We start from the raw sequence: 18,917 nt of genomic DNA on the forward strand, positions 1-18,917 counted from the left end.
AATTTGTCTTTGAAACCCACCAGCATGCTGCAGCTACACTGAGCATACCTTTTACTAGTCTTTTCTACATGGTTCTTTGAGTCCAGTTGAGAGATTTCTTTTTATTGAAAGGAAAAGAAATGGGAGGGCAGAGGTAATCAGTTGCTTAAAATTTTTCAGCAGTTCTATTTTTGTACTCTCAGTTGAAGCCAATAAAAAAAAAAAGCATAGATATGCAGTCAAATCATTAAGTACATGTATTTGTCAATTATATGGCTCATATTTTAATCAATTTTCTGATGACACGATAATGACGATGATAAAGCAACAACCCTCCCCCCCCATAGCAAATGTGACAAAATGACAAAAGAAGTCTTCATTGGGGGGGCTTTATTTTAATTTTTCTCTTTAAGATGCTACATAGTCAAACAATTAGATTGGTGTTTTATGGCATAACATTAATTCACAGTCAAACTCTTAGTTACTTCTTGATGGATTACTTGAAGAGTCTCTCACACCCCTCCCCACTTCCACCCTGCTGGTTCCCATTCTTCTAATCACTCTGCTACCTGATTCACTTGCTCTGGTCCCAAGCCAGGGCTCCAAGGGAAAGGTCAGAACAGACTTGGGGCGTGTGTGCTGGAAGTGAATGGTAGCTGAGGTTCCATGAAGGAATGACATGGAAAATGAGCCACTCTTCTCCAATAAAGGGTAATATAAAGTCAACAGTCACTATTAAGAAATCTCCCCTCCGTGACAGTTAATTCTTTACATAGAAAAACACCCCTTGGCAACTCTCATTCCAGAGCCAGGTAAGTCACACTGCCCAAGTCCTCCAGCAGCAATGCTAGTTTTACCAGCAATTTTAGGATAGCACAGGTTGTTTGGGGGTTTTTAGGCCACAATATTGTTTACAATCTTGTGACAATAAGAAAACATGAGATGAAATAAGTTAAATATGCATTAAACATTTCTGAACAGCAGTTCGATATCACAATATGAGCTGATAGTAATTTAGCTTGGTCCCTTTAAGAGAACAAAGCACTGACTTTTATTTCCAAAGTGTTGGGTCAATCAGTCAACACAGGCCTCTCATGCCTGATGAGCACATCTGGTGCTGCCACAGCACAATGCTTTTTGGTTTCTGACTGTTCCCTAGTCCCAAGAAACTAATGGCTTAGACAGAACAAGAAGCAGCAGCCTGGGGAGTGAGTGAGCAGCGTGGGGGTTACTGTGTGAGGTGACTCTCTCCCCACCACACTAGGCTCCTGCTCCCCCAGGGCCAGCACCAACAGGCAAGGAAGAGTGTCTTATTTAGGAGAGGTAATCCAACAACATGTACCAAGACTACAAATGTTTAAAATGACATTTACAACATGCCATTATCATTTCATCATGATTTCCCTTGTCATTAATAAAGATCACTCTTTTGCCCCAATCACTTACTATACATTTTTAACTTTCTAAAAGGTTGTTAATATATTTGTGTGTGTGTGTGTGTGTGTGTGTGTGTGCACGCGCGCGCGCGCGTGTGGGCGTCTGTGCGCACACTCGCGTGTGTGCAGGAGGGGGTAATTTAAAGGCAAGACCTGTGAGATGTCATCATACATTAATTTCTTTTTACACATGGTTATGATAAATTTAACTTCCTTGATATGGCTGATCCAATCAATCCAATTGACCATCACTTGCATGCTACCTCTACAAAGCAATCTTCCCTATGATTACACCAATGATAAAGAACAAAACCACCAGTGCAAGTAACCGGGTGCTGAGGCCTTCTTCCTTGCCAGACATGGCTAATGCAGGAACAGGGCTGTTGCTATGCACTGTCTTCCTCATCCGAAGTCCATCTTCTTCCTATGAGAACAAATGCACATTTCAAAGACAACCCAAGGCATCAGAAGCAAGTATCAACTATTGAATTTAGCAGGGTGGGCTTTTAAGCCCTGATCTAGGACATGATTGTGGTCCAATCTCTTCATTTTGCAAGTAAGAAACAAAAGCCTACAGAAAAGAATCTAGCTTGAGGCCATTAAAAAAAGCTACTGTAGGGATTGACCTTTTTATACCACCCACAGAAGTGAAGGCACTGGGTCCCACTTGCCTTTCTAGCTCTACCTAATCCCAACCCCTCTGCCTGCTCAGCTCTCACATTCAATTTCAACTCCTCTATGCTGAACAGACTACAGCTTTCCTTTACAAAGTTGTTGCTTTTTTTTTAAATGACAGGCATTCTCCAAGGCATGAATATAAAAATCACATCAAACTACAAAGGGGGTGGGGGTTACTCCCGAAGCCTTCAAATGCAGAGCTTTCTACATAGCTGGTATTTGGTAAACTGCATGTAGGCTGCTGATCACAAACATGATATGCGGGATATAAAATGCAACTAAACTAAAATGTGACACATCTCTCAACATTTTCTGCTTAATGCATCTTCCCACCAGTGGAGCAGCATTCTTTTTTTTTTTTTCTGGTTTATGGTGGTGCAGGGGATTGAACCTGGGACTTTGAAGCCTCAGGCATGACAGTCTGTTTGCATAACCATTATTCTATCTACCCCTACCCGGGAGCAGCATTCTTTTTCATATATACAGATACTTGACCACAAATTTTTTTCTCAAATACATAGATGTGGAAGGGAGAGAGAAGTTTTCTTCTTCTACTGGCCCAAGGCCAGTTACATATTCCTGAATAGGGCATGTACCAAAGTCTTTCTATTCTGATCCATAAATATCTTGCAGCTCAGATTTCTAGGTAATGATGCCATCTACTTTTTTTTAATGCTCTCTTTATTGTATTTATGTTCTTTTAATATTTTTAATATTTATTTATTTATTCCCTTTTTGTTGTCCTTGTTGTTTTATTGTTTTAATTACTGTTATTGATGTCACTGTTGGATAAGACAGAGAGAAATGGAGAGAGATGGGGAAGATAGAGGGGAGGAGAGAAAGACAGATACCTGCAGACCTGCTTCACCACTTGTGAAGCGACTGCCTTGCAGGTGGGGAGCCAGGGGCTCAAACCGGGATCCCTACCAGTCCTTGCACTTTGCACCACCTGTGCTTTATTGTATTTATGGTTTTAAATAATTTTATTTATTACTGGATAGAGACAAAGAAAAATTGAGAAGGGAAGGGGAGACAAAGGGGAAGATAGACCACTTGTGAGGCTTTCCCCCTGCAGGTAGGGACCAGGGTCTTGAACCTGAGTTCTTGCACACTGTAATATGTGCACTTAACTAGGTGTGCCACCATCTGACCTCAATGATTCCATCTACTTATCCCCAACCTTACATATCAACTACCCTTTTTAAGTTCTCCTTTTCCTTCAATTCAGTCTCATAGAGCCTAGGGACAATATCATCAAGTCCAGGAAGCAGATGCCACATGACACTTGTGTCATCTCTGTGGAACCACTCAATACCCTTGTGGTCAGTATCTGTGTGAATGCCCTCCCCACACATACCCTCAACAGGGAGTTCCTTAAAGGCAGGGGTTGCTGATGTTTGTATATATAGTGCCAGGTACATGGTAGGGCCTAAGGAATTGGTTGATCAAATGAGAGACTGAAGAAAACAAAACAAGAAATCAGTGTTTGGCAGGAAAAATAATCTTCTAATGTCAAGATTGGTCTGATAATATTTTAAAGATATGCTGCTCATGGGGCATAGCCAATATCCCTGTACAGTGATAAATGACTGGTGTTATTTGATTAACTTTAAAAAAATGGGCACAGCAGAATGCAGCATTTATTTTATTGGGTTTATATAGAAGCTATTTCTACCTATTTATCACTTTAAATGACACAGAACTCTTGCTTCTGAACAGAAATACACTCAAGAAGCTTTAGGCATATCTTAGATTTTTTAGCCAAAAAGTAGTGTCAGCTTCATAATTTACTCTGTACCAAAAATAAGTTACTGAAAGAAGCAAATCAAGATTACTTCAAAAAAAAGAAGATGCCATTTACCAAACACAGTAAGTCCTCCTTTATCTACTACACTGTCAGAATAAAAGAGAAGGAAAAGTCAACTGAAATGAATTTATTATGTGTACTTGGTGCTATGGTGGTTAAAGAGTGAAAACCTATTACATGGTTGGGTGGCATGATCAAGATGAATAGATCAGTCTCAAAATTTAAACTGCAATACAACAAAAGTTTCTATGGTCTGATGTTTAAAAACGTTCTCTTCAATTCCATGCCTGAAACAGACACACTCTTAAAATACCTAGAAGTGTTTTGCAAAGGAAGGTATATGAGATGCTGACTAGAACAGATTGAGAGTTTATTCAAGTTTGACTAATCATATCCACAACACTACATAGGCTTCCAAAGCCAAAAGAGGTGCACCCTGCCTCCATTTGTTCCTATCCCTTAGCCCCTCATCCTCCAATGCCAATGTTCATTGCCTTGCTAAGATCCAAAAGTCAATGGCCCAGGCCCAGCAAGTGGAATGAAGTCCCAAGTTCAAGTCCAGCACCGTATGTGCCAGAGTGTTGCACTGGCCACCCTCCACCCCTTGTAAATAAATGAGTAAATCTTTTTTTTTTTCAATTATCTTTATTTATTTATTGGATAGAGACAGCCAGAAATTAAGAGGAGGAGGTAAGGTAGAAAGGGAGAGAGAGATCCCTGCAGCCCTGCTTCACCACTCGTGAAGCTTTCCCCCTGCAGGTGGGGACTAGGGGCTCGAACCTGGGCCCTTGTGCACTGTAGCATGTGCGCTCAGCCAGGTGAGCCACCACCTGGCCCCCGAGTAAATCTTTTAAAAATAATTTTTAAAAGATCCACAAGAGCTGGGGAGATAGCATAATGGTTATGCAAAAAGTCTTCCTTGCCTGAGGTTGCAGAGCCTCGGGCTTAATCCACCACCACCACCACAAGCCAGGGCAGTGCTCTGGTAAAAAAATAAAAATAAGGGGGCCGGGTGGTAGTGCACCTAGTTGAGTGCACATATTACAGTGCACAAGGATCCAGGTTCAAACTCCTGGTTCCCACCTGCAGAGGGAAAGCTTCACAAATGGTCAAGCATGACTGCAGGTGTCTCTCTGTCTCTCTCCCCCTCTATCTCTCTGTTCCCTCTTAATTTCTGGCTGTCTCTATCCAATAAATAGATAATAAAAAAAATTTTTTAAAAAAACAAGTTTAAAAAATAAAATAAATAAAAATAAAAAGTAAACAACTCCACAAGCCAGAAACTCAGGCTTCTCCTTCTTTAGTCTCTACCTAAATCTACTGTGGCAACTTCCCATTTGCAGTCCCATCACCATGTTAGTAGCATGATGAGATGCTATTAACTACTGCCCAGATTTAGTCTAGAACCTTCAACAACCAGGACTATACATGTATTAAAAAAGAGTACAGGGGGAGTCGGGCGGTAGCGCAGCGGGTTAAGCGCACATGGCGCAAAGCGCAAGTACCAGCGTAAAGATTCCGGTTCAAGCCCCCGGCTCCCCACCTGCAGGGGAGTTGCTTCACAGGTAGTGAAGCAGGTCTGCAGGTGTCTTTCTCTCCCCCTCTCTGTCTTCCCCTCCTCTCTCCATTTCTCTCTGTCCTATCCAACAACAACATCAATAACAATAATAATAACTACAACAATAAAACTAGGGCAACAAAAGAGATTATTAAAAAAAAAAAAAAAGAGTACAGGTCACATGTATCGTCTTAAAAGAGCTTTTCACCCAGTGAGGACACAGTAGGGTTTAAAGTATGAAATCAAGATCACTGGGAATCGGCGGTAGCGCAGCAGGTTAAGCATAGGTGGCACACGGCACAAGGACCGGCGCAAGGATCCCAGTTCAAGCCCCCAGCTCCCCACCTGCAGGGAAGTCGCTTCACAAGCAGTGAAGCAGGTCTGCAAGTGTCTATCTTTCTCTCTCCCCTTCTCTGTCTTCCCCTCCCCTCTCCATTTCTCTCTGTACTATCCAACAATATCGACATCACATCAATAATAACTACAACAATAAAACAAGGGCAACAAAAGGGAATAAATATTTTTTTAAAAAAGAAATCAAGCTCACCAGCTACTTGTTTTTATTTTCAGAATTTATTTTCAATTTATACTAAATTGAAAGCTTAGAAGCTTTTTTTTCTTTTTAATCAAGGACTAAGAGTTTAAATAGTTGTACCTGCAAGGGAGAAACTTCACAACTGGTAAAGCAGTGCCGCAGGCATCCTATCTCCCCTTTCCCTCTCAAATTCTCTGTTTCTACCCAATAAAATAATAAAAACATTTTTTAATTTATTTCTTTATTGGGGAATTAATGAATAAAAACATTTTAAGTTAGAGTTTGAACAGTAAAAAAAAAAAAAACTTGCTCTAAGAAGATGGTTCTTTGTGCTGCTGGGGGGGGGGGGTGGATGGGGTGAGGGGAGACTTGTCAAGGATCCTTTTAAGAAGCTGATGAAAACTTAAAAAATTTCTCCCCAGGAGAAATGTACAAATGCAAAATAACTTTACAAATTCAGAGGTTCATCAGCTTCTCATCTAAGATCCTAATGAAAAGGCCTTTATTCACAGCAGATGATCGAAAAACAAAATAGTTACCTTGAATTGCTTGTTCTCCTCCCGTAGCCGCTGCACTTCGCCTTGCAGTCTCTTACATTCTTCCAGCACCTTCTTAACTTCACTGTCATCCAAAGATGAACTCAGAGATTTAGAAACTGTTGGTGTTTCTGTCTTTGATGCAGTTGTGGATATAATTTTATTTATTTCTACATCATGCTGTTCAGAAATAAATGAAAGCCCAAGTGTCACCAACTATGTAATAAAGGACTTTTTTATGCAAAGTAAAGTTGTTCTTAGCAAACACTACACGTGATAGTGTCGCATCCACACTATAAAATGTCACATTTATTTTTAAAATGGATCGCTTTATCTAGTATCTTAATAATCTAAAGCAACTGGGTTCCAGAAATTATGGATAAGGGCAAATAATGAAGTTCGGCTGTGACTAATACTTCACAGAAAGAGAAAAAGAGCTGTGCATATTGCACTATCCAATTCCTGCCATGCAAAAATTAGCATACTGTAATTGTGCAAGCTCAGGAACGATTAGCTACAAATTACTGTCACCAAGATGATCGGAACGTTCCCAGGACTGGCTGGATGTGAGGCCAGGGAGGACATCAGACAAAGGGCAATTTATTTCATGAACTCAGACCCTCCAAGCTGATGTGAAGGTGAAAGTCTTGGTGATTACAATATTTCAGTATGGGGAAGCTGCATACCCCTCGTGCTGCCAAGCTAGCTAAGACTCACACCCACCCAACCCCAACCCCCGCCACCCTGCAATTGAGATGACTGGGGGAAGGAGGTAGCACAGAAATTTCTCCAATGCACTAAAAAAAAATAAAATAAAGTAAAACTGGGCTCACTGCCCTAGGGGTTCCATATCGGAAACTGAGAAGTGTTCATTCAGCTCTACCCTTCCTTTTCCAGATGAGCAGAGTAAATCCCTGAAAGACAAGGGCATACTCTACAAAGCTAATACATCACCCAGAGCTGGACAGGAATAAAGGTCTCAACCTCCACAACTGGCCTTCCCAGGACATGATGTACAGTAAGAGTAAAGAAAAACACCACCACCCATTCTAAAAAAATAGAATAATAGTGTCAGTCAGTGAGCAGGAAAAAAATGCTAAGCAATTCTGACACAAATCAACAGCATTCCTGGAGATCATTTTAGATAATGTTAATGGAATGTTTAAGAACATTTCTATTTCTCAGCTCTAGCTATTAACAGCCAGGGTAGTTTAATATTCTGCGTGTGTGTTAAATTGTGTTTTTAATACAATTTAAACTTTTCTGACTACATTGAAGGGAGATACAAATTAACATTTCAGACAGTCTTCTCTCCAACTGGTTACATTGAGGACCATGACAAGCTTGCTTATTCCTTGTTGTCAGAGAGAGAGAGAAGGAAGGAGAGGGAGAGAGAGAGAAAGCTTGGACAAAGTCACTCCTTTCCGTCACCCTCTCAGATAGCTTAGGAGGCAATTCTTCAGGGGAGGAGGGCTAATTTTGCCCCCAGGGGACATTTTGGCAATGTCTGGAGACATTTTTGGTGGTCACAAATATAGTCACAAAAATAGAAAGAGTTCAGGGGTACTAAATATCCTATAGCACAGAATGCTCCAGCCCCACTGTAAAAAATGCTAAGGTTGGTAAATCCTAGTCTAAAAGCAGGTTTTGCTGAAGATGAAGGTGGATTTAAGTAGACAGAAGCTACTGGCAGAGCAGACAGGGAACCTACAGGCAGCACTTTGTAAAACAACAGAATCTAAGCTTACCACCTGCCCTTCAAGCACCATGATAAACGGCAAATTATTCCCTGTTTAGTCTTTCCCTCATTAAACAGCAACCCATAACTTTGCCAAGTCAAAAAGCCCCTTGGATTTATGACAATTCAACAGCCAACAGGTTGCACTTTGCAAAGGGAAAATTTGTTTCAATTAGTTGTCTTTCTGCCAGCCTTTCAAAGGCTGATTTCAAGACGGTCTCCTTATTTGTTGACTTCAGCTTATTTTTTATTTCATACATCAGAAGAAGGAAAATAATTTGCCAACTTAAATCTTGGTTTTGCAGGAGATGGTATGCAAATAAGTATCAGCTTGCAACATTCAATTACTGTTAGCTATAAACATACTTACTGGTTTATCATTTTCTGCTGGCAATTCAAACACACATCTAAGTTTTGAATCCATAAGGTCTTCTGGTTTTGCCTCCTTCCACTAAAACAATTTAAATTTAATAATCAGGATATTATAAAGCTGGTGAAAGAATAATTTTCCTTCTATAACTGACAATTTCAGAAAAATACTCTTAATGAGAAAGCCCTGATGTATATCAAAGAAAGAACTAAAGTCTGCTGACATTTCAATATTTTTAACGTGACAAGATTAAATACAGTAGCTTTTCTGAATATTCGCTACACCTCACAAATACTGGTTTTGCTGCCTGGCTCCTCAATCACTGCTCCTGTGGCTAGTCTATGGAAAGCGCAGGGAACACAGAAGACCACCACTGAACAAAGAACTTGCTAAATTAAATTACATCTGGATGGCTGGGATAACACTGACTCTCCTTAAGAAAATAAAATGTGGGGTGGGGGGCAGGTGGTAGCATACAGACTGAGTAAGCATATTACCACATGCAAGGGCCCAGGTTTAAACTCCTAGTCCCCACCTCCAGGGAAGAATTTTTACAAGTAGTGGAGCAGTGCTGCAGATGCCTCTTCCTCCCTTCCCTTTCTGTCCTTTCTTTCTGTCCTTTCTTTCAGTCCTTTCTTTCATTTCTTCTCTTTTCTTTTCTTTACTTTTTTAACCAGAGGACTGCTCAACTATGGCTTATGGTGGGTGGTACAGGGGATTAACCTGCGACTTCGGAGCCTCAGGCATGAGAATCTCTTTGCATAGCCATTATGCAATCTACCCCCACCCTCCCCTTCCCTTTCTATCTCTCCTTCCTCTGTTTCTCTCTGTTCTAAATAAAAAGTAAAACTTTTACAGGGAACATCCTTCTTAGAGAGGACAAGCACATACTACCTGGAAGTGGTTTTCAAATCATGCTACCAACTACCAATGGACCACATAAATTAGCAAGCTGTCTGCAGCTGTCTGAACCCTCCAGTCTGTTAACGGGATGTCTTCCTGGCTAAATTCACATTCTGGGATGTGTTCCTGGCTTACTCCTTTTGGCAGTGGAGGGCAGGAACTCCTGGGTGTTCTGAGAATTGTAGACTAGTATAACAGGAAGGTTGTAATACAGAAAAATTACAACACCTACATCCATCCCTTCTCCCATTCAAGTAACATACAGAAGGCAACTACAGTTTGAAAAAGGGGGGTAGGCAATGTGTATATATAACAAAAGGGATTGCCAAATAAATTATGCCAGAGCCATTCATTAGAATAACATGCCATTCAGACTATACTGAAAACTGTTTAGTTACATGGGGAAAATTCACAGAACATAAAGAAGCTATAAAACAGTACTGGAAGTCTGTTCCTCTGCACAAATGCAGAAATGTATTTATCCTCTGCATAAATGTCAAAAGAGCACCAGGCCAAAAAAAAAAAAATCATCGTTGGATGCTAAAATCACCAACTGGAAGATTGCTGAATAGCAGGATATTCACACATCTCTAAGTATAACATTACTTAAGAACAGTGCAAATTACTTCTTCACAAGGGGCAAGTGTGCTTTGACACTGGAGAGGGCTAGCAATCACCATCTTAGCCAAGTAATCAAACTTAATGTCACTAATAGTCAGATAACCCAGCATTAAATGCCTTCTGATATGATGCACACATGACATAACTCAAGAAATATTCTTGCCAAGAAATATTTAAAATAAGTTTAATCATGAGAAGACAACTAAACATATTCAGAACAGAGGCAGTCTAAAGTCAACTGGCCTAAATGATTAAAAAAAAAAAAAAAGTAATTCTAAAGAAAAAGTTACAAAATACTCTATTAGAATAATATCAACTACAACAAGGGCAACAAAAAGGGAAAATAAAAAAAATTTTTAAAAATAATAATATCAACTAGTGGTCATTTTGAGAATGGGGAAATGCTGAGTATCGGCTATATTAATAGATAATATTGTTCAACTAGCATCAATTTTCTCAGTTGCAATTATAGGAATGTAGCAACATTTAGATGAAGTATGAAGTCTGCAAAAAAGAAAGAAAGAAAGTTTAAGATAAAAATGAAGCAAATTGGTGTATTGCACCAAAGTAAAAGACTCTGGGATGAGTGGAGGGGGCAGGAATACAGGTCAAAAAGGATGACAGAGGACCTACTGGGGGTTGTATTGTTATGTGGAAAACTGGGAAACGTTATGTATGTACAAACTATTGTATTTACTGTCGAATGTAAAACATTAATTCCCCAATAAAGAAATTTTAAAAAATATGAAGCAAATATGGCAAAATATTAAATGGTTAATTTAGGTAAAGGTTATAACAGGTGTCTACTGCCCTATTTTTCAAATTTCTGTATATCAAAATAAAAAGGGAAATATTTTTAAATAAAGAGCACATGGCTCTCAACAATGGTTAGCACTGGTATAAAAAAATAAATAAAAGTCACTCTTACCTTTAAGCATCTGTGAATATCCAAAATGACATATTTTGTATAAAAACTTCAACTGATATAAAAGTGACTATACAGGGAAGTAGAATTCACTTTTATTATACATCAAGTGCCAAGATATACCAATATTCAACAAAATAAGTGTCCAGACACTGTGCCACGTGTTGTATACACAAAGCACACTTAACTATGCCACAATTGTGTGAACTCTTGTCCTCCCTCAGAGAGGTCTTAACTCTCAAAAGTTTGGTTAATGAAACTTGCCCAAGGCCATAGTGTTAGTAAAAGGCAGACTTCAGCTTCAACCCAAGGCACCCAATCCCATGCTCTTTTCACTAAGCCATGCAGCAAAAGCCAAACAGAACATGGTCTGGGATATCCCTTATTTTGTGTTAGCCATACAGTTCTTTGATTACACAAATTAACAAGTGGCATAGCATGTTCCAGAAAATGAGCAAGAAACGTAGTGAATGCCTCAATCATTATTATTAAAAAGATAACCTGTCATCACCAATCTCTCCCAAACACAAATCCATAGCTGTTTCACCCTCTCCTTCCTGCCCCAAAGTAAAACATTCATGAGGATGGTCGGTCTGCAGCCATACCCGCCAGAGAAACCCTATCTCCTCTCATTTCAGAAGCATAGCAGGGTCAGGTCTGGTTAGTACTTGGATGAAGACCATGAAACTGGGTCAAGTTACATTTTTCCAAAACTGGAATAAAGACTGTGGGATAGGAAAGTGAGCTGTGCATGAAACAGCCTTCAGTATAAGACTTTAAAAGACATAGTACAATCTGAATAACAATTCACTCAAACTTGCAGGCATTCCATGGATGACTTCAGTTTCTTAGTTTTGGCTGGCAAGCTAGAAAGTGATGAAAATATTGAGGCAATTGTGCTTCCTTTCCAAATTCTGAGGATTAGACAGTCTGTCCTCACTGGTACTCTAAGCTGTAAGGTTTATCTTTAGGCTATATTTCACACCCTCAGTACCAAAATGCCTGCTGACTTAGTCAAATATGAAAAAACCCTATTTTGGGGTGAATTTGCATTATAATTTTCTCCAGGAAAATTAGTAATATAATATCACTCTTTTGCTTTATTAAAATGAAGTCATTTTATTTTTACCAAAGTTAGAGATGGAGCTTTATAGTTACTGTTATTGTTATTATTTAGCAGAAAAGAAAAAAAGAAGGAATCTAGGGGGAAAGGTTTAAAAAAAAATGGGCTGGGGAGACAGCATCATGGTTATGCAAAAGCCTTTCAAGCCTGAGGCTCTGAGGTTCCAGATTCAATCCCCAGTACCACCATAAGCCTGAACTGAGCAGCTCTGGTCTAGAAAAAACAACAACAAAAAAAAGATGACGAAAAATTAAGCCACAAAAATAAGCTGTAAAAGGTTGAAGGACATTGCCCTCCCCCCCCCCCTTTCTCACATCCCTACAGGTTTCTGGGGATAAGGAAATTGCAGTAAGAGACATTCTCTTTAGTAGCTTAATTCTTTGTATGGGGTAGGAGGATGGAAGAAACAGGAGAGAATCCTCAAACCAGGAAGAAGATTCTCAAACCATTCAAGACACATTCCGTCAGCACAAGGAAATGCTAGAGCAAACTGAAATATATCTCATTAAAGAATTGTATTCTAGGAAACTACAGCAAAGATTAAGATCAAAGTAAGAAAAAAATAAAAGTACAACCAACCTTGAAAACACTATTCCCCTTTATAAAAAAACAATTTGACATATTTTGAAGTACATGCACCCACGATTCTGCACCTAATCTTTTTTAATTACTGAAAAAAAAAATAAAAAGCATTCAGTACTTACTACTGCCTCCATATCAGAAGTGTCAGTTGGAGCAAACATAGACTGAACCATAAACTTGTGTTTACTTTTCTCATTGGGATCATAATCGAAAGGCTGTAACATCACTGAGAAAGAAAATATTTCATTAGGAGGGTCAGAGCTTGGTTACCGGCAACCATTTGTTATGTTAATACCTGTATTGTAATCATAAGGCACTTTACCAAGATTCTCTCATCTGAGCCTTAGGAAGCACCAGGTGAAGCGGGCAGAGCAAGGTATCTTTGCTTTGCAGGCCTCAAGCCCAAGGTCCAGTAAAGTTAGGGAACTTGCCCAAAGATAGACATAGGTAGTGGCAGATCTGGGACTAGACGTTCAAATTCCTAGTCCACTGATCTGTTACTACTACACACCTAACACAGACATCTGTTCAGACTTCAAAGAACAGGTAAACCAGGTAGAAATACCACATACCTATTTTGCTCAAGATAATATATCCAAATTATCTCTTTAGGAACTAAATCAGAATATAAGATGTTTAAAGAACTGTTTTGGTTTCTTTATATCCCACTTCCCATATATATAGCTAATCAAAGTAATGCCTGAAATACAAGTTTGCCAAAAGAATGTTAAAAAAATGTTAGAACCTTGAAGAAAACACCACCAGCTTACATCCCCTTTTCCAAGTCAAGAACTTAGATGAATTATCAAATCAAAACACCCACTGAGTCACAACCAATGTACTGAGAGAGGTGTCTCCCCTGCCCTTATAGGACCACTAACTAACCACTGCCTTTCCCTTTCTCACCCCCCCCCCCCCGCCCCAACCCCATCAGCAGCGCTTCACTGCTCTGAGCTAATTTTTTCAGATAGAAGTCAGAAAGACATGGGATGGGAGGGAAGGAGAGGGAGGAGGGAGATAAAGCAGGCACCTTTCCAGATGAACTATTTCACTGGCCCTGTGTCCACTGCTTTATAATACTGACATCCTTGACTTAATAGGTTTTCAACTTTACTAGTGTGAAGGCAATGCACATTCAATAAGTAGAAAGCATGGTACAACAACTCTTTGACACTAGGCCACAAAACCTAATCATCATTTTCAACTTATGATGGGTTTATAAGGAAATAACTTCCATCATAAGTTAACAGTTGTATGCTAATTGTTAAAAGACTTAAGTTCCCTGAAATGGAATAGGAAAATTCTACTGCAAACATAGCCATGAGAAGAGACAATGTGAACTGTGCACCCCCTCCCTGCCATTTGCCAAAAGTGGGGCTAGATTTTAGGCTTATCATTATTTCATTTAATTCTTAAGAACTGAGTACTGCTGCAGAGGTTGTTCTGATGCCTCCTTTCAGATGAAAAGGATAACTAACATGGATGAGTTCACATCATGGAGGAGAGAACACTCAAGTGCTGATTGTATGGCTAGAAAACCCATTCTCACAACCACCAGGAGACACTGACTCCTTGAGCTCTAGTAGTGCAAGTTCTGTCTACTGGGCACTCACTCAGCAAGCAGTGTTTCCCTGTCTTTGATACCCATCTGAAGGTTCCCCAGATGCTTCCTCTAAAGCTTCACAAGCAACCACCCCTTGCAGCAAATCAAGGACAGAGAGTCTCAAGTCGTAGCTTATAAATGAAGACTAACAGGCTCAAAAGTGAAGGACGTCGGCTGGGGTCACAATGTAGGCAAGAAGCAACACTTGGGCAGAGTCAAAGTATATAGTCCAGCTCTCCTCTGCTATACTGATCACTCTAATACAACTCCCATCCTGTACTCCAGACCCAGCACTGCTTACCTTTATACAATCTCACATGAAGGGGACTAGAAATATAAATATCCCCTATCAATTCTGGGGAAGCGGGGGGGGGGGAGGGGGGCTTTCCATCATGGGGATAGAGGAAATCTCATAATGTACTGGGTGTGCAGTTTCGTTGTATGTAGTCACCAGACAGCTCTGCCACCCACATTATCCATCCAGGGTTCCAAGCTATAAGGACCTTATTGGGAAACTTCTTCTGGTCAAAAAAATCAATAAATGTTCACAAATGTCTTAAAATTCAAGGCTTAGATACATCAAGTTGAGCTGCCAATAAAGTTAATCCAAAATCTAAAGTGCGACCAACCAGTAGAGAGAACAAAAGGCTGTTAAAGCATGTAGAAAACACAGTCCAGTCTAATGGTTATGTAAAGAGAACCTCATGCCTGAGGCTCCAAAGTATCAGGTTCGAATCCAACATACCACCATAAGCAAGAGAAAAATCAGTGGTCTGGTTAAAAAAAAAAAAAAAGTAGTTCATGCTGAGAGCTTTGGGCCTGGAATGCAGATACAACACTCTTCTGGCATCACTGAGCTGGCAAAAGCTCTCCTACAGGTGATCTCTTCTAGGCTTGACACTATTTCAATGACAAACACCCAAACAGTTCAAAACCATAGGTTCTTCTCCCAAATGTTAAATTCCCATGTTTTATCCACGCTGAAGACTGAAATAAGCAAGATAAGCACGATAAACTAAGAAGTCAATGTTATCACACGCATTGACTTTTAAAATTTTTTAATATTTATTTATTTATTCCCTTTTGTTGCTTTATTGTTGTAGTTATTACTGTTGTTGTTATTGATGTCATCATTGTTGGATAGGACAGAGAGAAATGGAGAGAGGCAGGGAAGACAGAGAGGGGGAGAGAAAGATAAGATTCCTGCAGATCTGCTTCACCGCCTGTGAAGCGATTTCCCTGCAGGTGGGGGAGCCGGGGCTCAAACCAGAATCCTTAGGCCAGTCCCTGAACTTAACCCGCTGCACTACCGCCTGACTTCCTTAAATCTTTTTTTATTCATTAATTTATTTTAATGAGAGGTACAGAGGATAGATGGATAGATAGATAGACAGACAGACAGACAAACAGATAACAGGTGTTTGGGTGGGATGATGGATGGGCACTCGAGCATTGTTCAGCTGTGGCTTATGGTGGTGATAAGGATTGGACCTGGGACCTCAGAGTTGCAGGTATGAAAGTCTTCTGCAGAACCATTATGCCAGTCTCACCATCTATCACATGAGTTTTCTTGGACAAGAACTGTGGTCCCTTTTTTAGAACTGGAACAGTCTTCAAATTGTTGTCCCACAAATTTTCTTTTCCTCCTCTTTTTTTTTTTTAAGATTTTTGTTTATTTATTAATGAGAAAGATAGGAGGAGAGAGAGAGAAAGAACCAGCTATCACTCTGGTACATGTGTTGCCAGGGTCTGAACTTGGGACCTCATGCTTGAGAGTCCGATGCTTTATCTACTGCGCTACCTCCCAGGCCACTCTCCTCCTTTTTAAATCAACATGCATTGATAAGCTTGGGTCTCACTTGGCAGTGACAAATTCATGCCTTCTTCTTCTTTTTTTTTTTAATGGGAAAGAGGAGAAGGAACTTTATTCTTTTTTTTTTTAACCAGAGCACTGCTCAGCTCTGGTTTATGGTAGTGCAAGGGATTGAACCTGGGACTTGGGAGCCTCAGGCAAAACGGTCTCTTTGCATAACCGTTATGCTATCTACCCCTGCCCAAGAAGGAACTTTATTCTAAACAATACATAGACTTTCTTTTTTTTAAATATTTATTTATTTATTCCCTTTTGTTGCCCTTATTGTTTTATTGTTGTGGTTATTATTATTACTGTTGTTGTCACTGTTGGATAGGACAGAGAGAATTGGAGAAAGGAGGGGAAGACAGAGAGGGGGAGAGAAAGATAGACACCTGCAGACCTGCTTCACCACCTGTGAAGCGACTCCCCTTGCAGGTGGGGAGCCAGGGCTCAAACCGGGATCCTTACTCCGGTCCTTGCGCTTTACACCACCTGTGTTTAACCACTGTGCTACAGCCTGACTCCCTACATAGACTTTCTGTGGAGCATGGTTCAACCTACAAAAACTACCTCATTCTTGACTGTTTTTCCAGGTGTGAAAGGTAACTAGCCTACCAGTCTGAAAAACTCTGAGGATGGTCCAGAATTATTTGTTAAAAGTCCTGCCACCTAAAAGATGGACACAATGAGAAGGCATTTTTCAGAGAAGTTGACTCTGACTCAATTCACAATTGGTTAGGCACAGACTGATGGGTCCAGGGAACTTCAGAGATCCTTACATAAACACAGTCCAAGATATGCTGTTGCTCCTTTTCAGCCTCCTCTTCCTTTATTGAAGGAGTATGAGAAAGAACAGCCAAGATAATTCTGTCTGGGTTCTAGAAAGGCCCTACAGCAAAGACAAAACAGATTTCTTTTCTTCAACTCACCTCACATGCTCCATTCTCAATACCACCCCAATGTTCTAAAAAGGAAGAAAAGATAACCTTTAGGAATGCCTATGATGTAGGCACTACAGAAGGTAAAATGCCGTTATTTTCCCCATTTAGCTCTTAGCTATTCATCAGAGAAGTTCTTATCTTCATGTTCAGGATGAAAAGACAAGACTAAGTGGTCCCATTCAGGTCCTGTGAGCAGTTTTTTTTTTTTTTAAATATTTATTTATTTATTTATTTCCTTTTTGTTGCCCTTGTTTTTATTGTTGTTTTAGCTATTGTTGTTGATGTCGCTGCTGTTGGATAGGACAGAGAGAAATGGAGAGAGGAGGGGAGGACAAAGAGGGGGAGTGAAAGATAGACACCTGCAGACCTGCTTCACCACCTGTGAAGCGACTGCCCTGCAGGTGGGGAGCCAGGGGGCTTGAACCAAGATCCTTACGCTGGCCCTTGCGCTTTGCACCACGTGAGCTTAACCCACTTCGCTACCGCCTGACTCCCATGATCAGTATTTTAAATGATGAAGCTACAGTTCCAAGTCAGCTTTGCCTCCCGGCCAAAGGTGATCCCCCCACAGGTACTCCATAAAGTGAAAACAGCATCAGCAATACCGAGATGTTCTATGTCCTTTCTCTCCACCATGTTGTGTTGACAACTCCTGTGATGATAGGCACAAAAGAATGGTGATAAAACTGTTAATGGCCTACAATGACCAACAACAGTGCTTATGTGAGGTACTGCAATCCATTTGCAGGAGAGGATGATTTTTTATTTCCTTTGTTTTTTTTAAGCCTGTTTCACATAAGAAACCCTTTGCTGAAGCAATAAAGTATAAATTCTACTATATTTCAACTCCTGACATCTCATCTTAGCACTCTGTAGGAGGGTCAGAAAGATATACTTGCCAAGTAAAGCACATGCCTTTACCATACTCATGACCTAAGTTCAAACTCTGACACCACATGTGAGTGTCAAGGCACCAGAGCAAACTCCATTGCTGTGATGACTCTCCATCTCTGAATAAGGAGGGGGAAAAAAGTCTGTCAATCCCACCAATGTGTCCTCGAACCCCACCTCCCCAGATCCCTACCCCACTAGGGAGAGAGAGACAGGCTGGGAGTATGGATTGACCGGTCAATGCCCATGTTCAGCAGGGAAGCAATTACAGAAGCCAGACCACCCACTTTCTAGATCCTATGATGATCCTGGGTCCATACTCCCAGAGGGATAAAGAATAGGAAAGCTATCAAGGGAGGGAACTGGATACAGAGTTTTGATAGTGGGAACTGTGTGGAATTATACCCCTCTTACCCTATGGTCTTGTCAGTATTTCTTGTCAAGAAACAATAATTTTTTTAAAAAGTACAAGTCTGTTATTAAATGGCAGTATACATGAAGTATTTCCATTGTTCTGGGGAAAGCACCTGTACAGTGGTCTGAGTTATGGGCTGCACTGAAGTCTCCCACAGAACACCATTTACTTCAAAGAACCACCCACAGAAAAGACAATGTTATTCAGACATGGCTTTTATTTCCTCAAAAATGAATGACATAAAATAACCTAAAGTCATGCCTGAGGCTCTAACGTCCCAGGTTCAATCCCCTGCACCACCATAAGCCAGAGCTGATCAGTGCTCCAATAAAAAGAAAAGAAAAAGAATAATAAAGAAAAACAATATACAGTGATTGTTGACAAATGAGCTTTCAAGCAAAAATTAGAATTTTAGACAATT

At 40.2% G+C, this 18,917-nt stretch overlaps 1 protein-coding gene across 1 annotated transcript in view; it reads right to left on the reverse strand.

The window, feature by feature from the left end:
• Window positions 1-352: 352 nt before the first annotated feature.
• The window catches only part of VAPB (VAMP associated protein B and C), an 80,351-nt gene continuing 61,786 nt past the window's right edge, over window positions 353-18,917 (reverse strand). The window contains exons 3-6 of the mRNA XM_007525133.3: window positions 12,914-13,017; window positions 8,638-8,718; window positions 6,533-6,709; window positions 353-1,839 (exon numbers count right to left, since the gene is read on the reverse strand). Of these exons, the coding sequence (XP_007525195.1) occupies window positions 1,681-1,839; window positions 6,533-6,709; window positions 8,638-8,718; window positions 12,914-13,017 (521 nt within the window). The 3' untranslated portion in view covers window positions 353-1,680. The remainder of the gene's footprint in view (window positions 1,840-6,532; window positions 6,710-8,637; window positions 8,719-12,913; window positions 13,018-18,917) is intronic.

Source organism: Erinaceus europaeus, chromosome 1 (genome assembly GCF_950295315.1).
Source record: "Erinaceus europaeus chromosome 1, mEriEur2.1, whole genome shotgun sequence".
NCBI lineage: Eukaryota > Metazoa > Chordata > Mammalia > Eulipotyphla > Erinaceidae > Erinaceus > Erinaceus europaeus.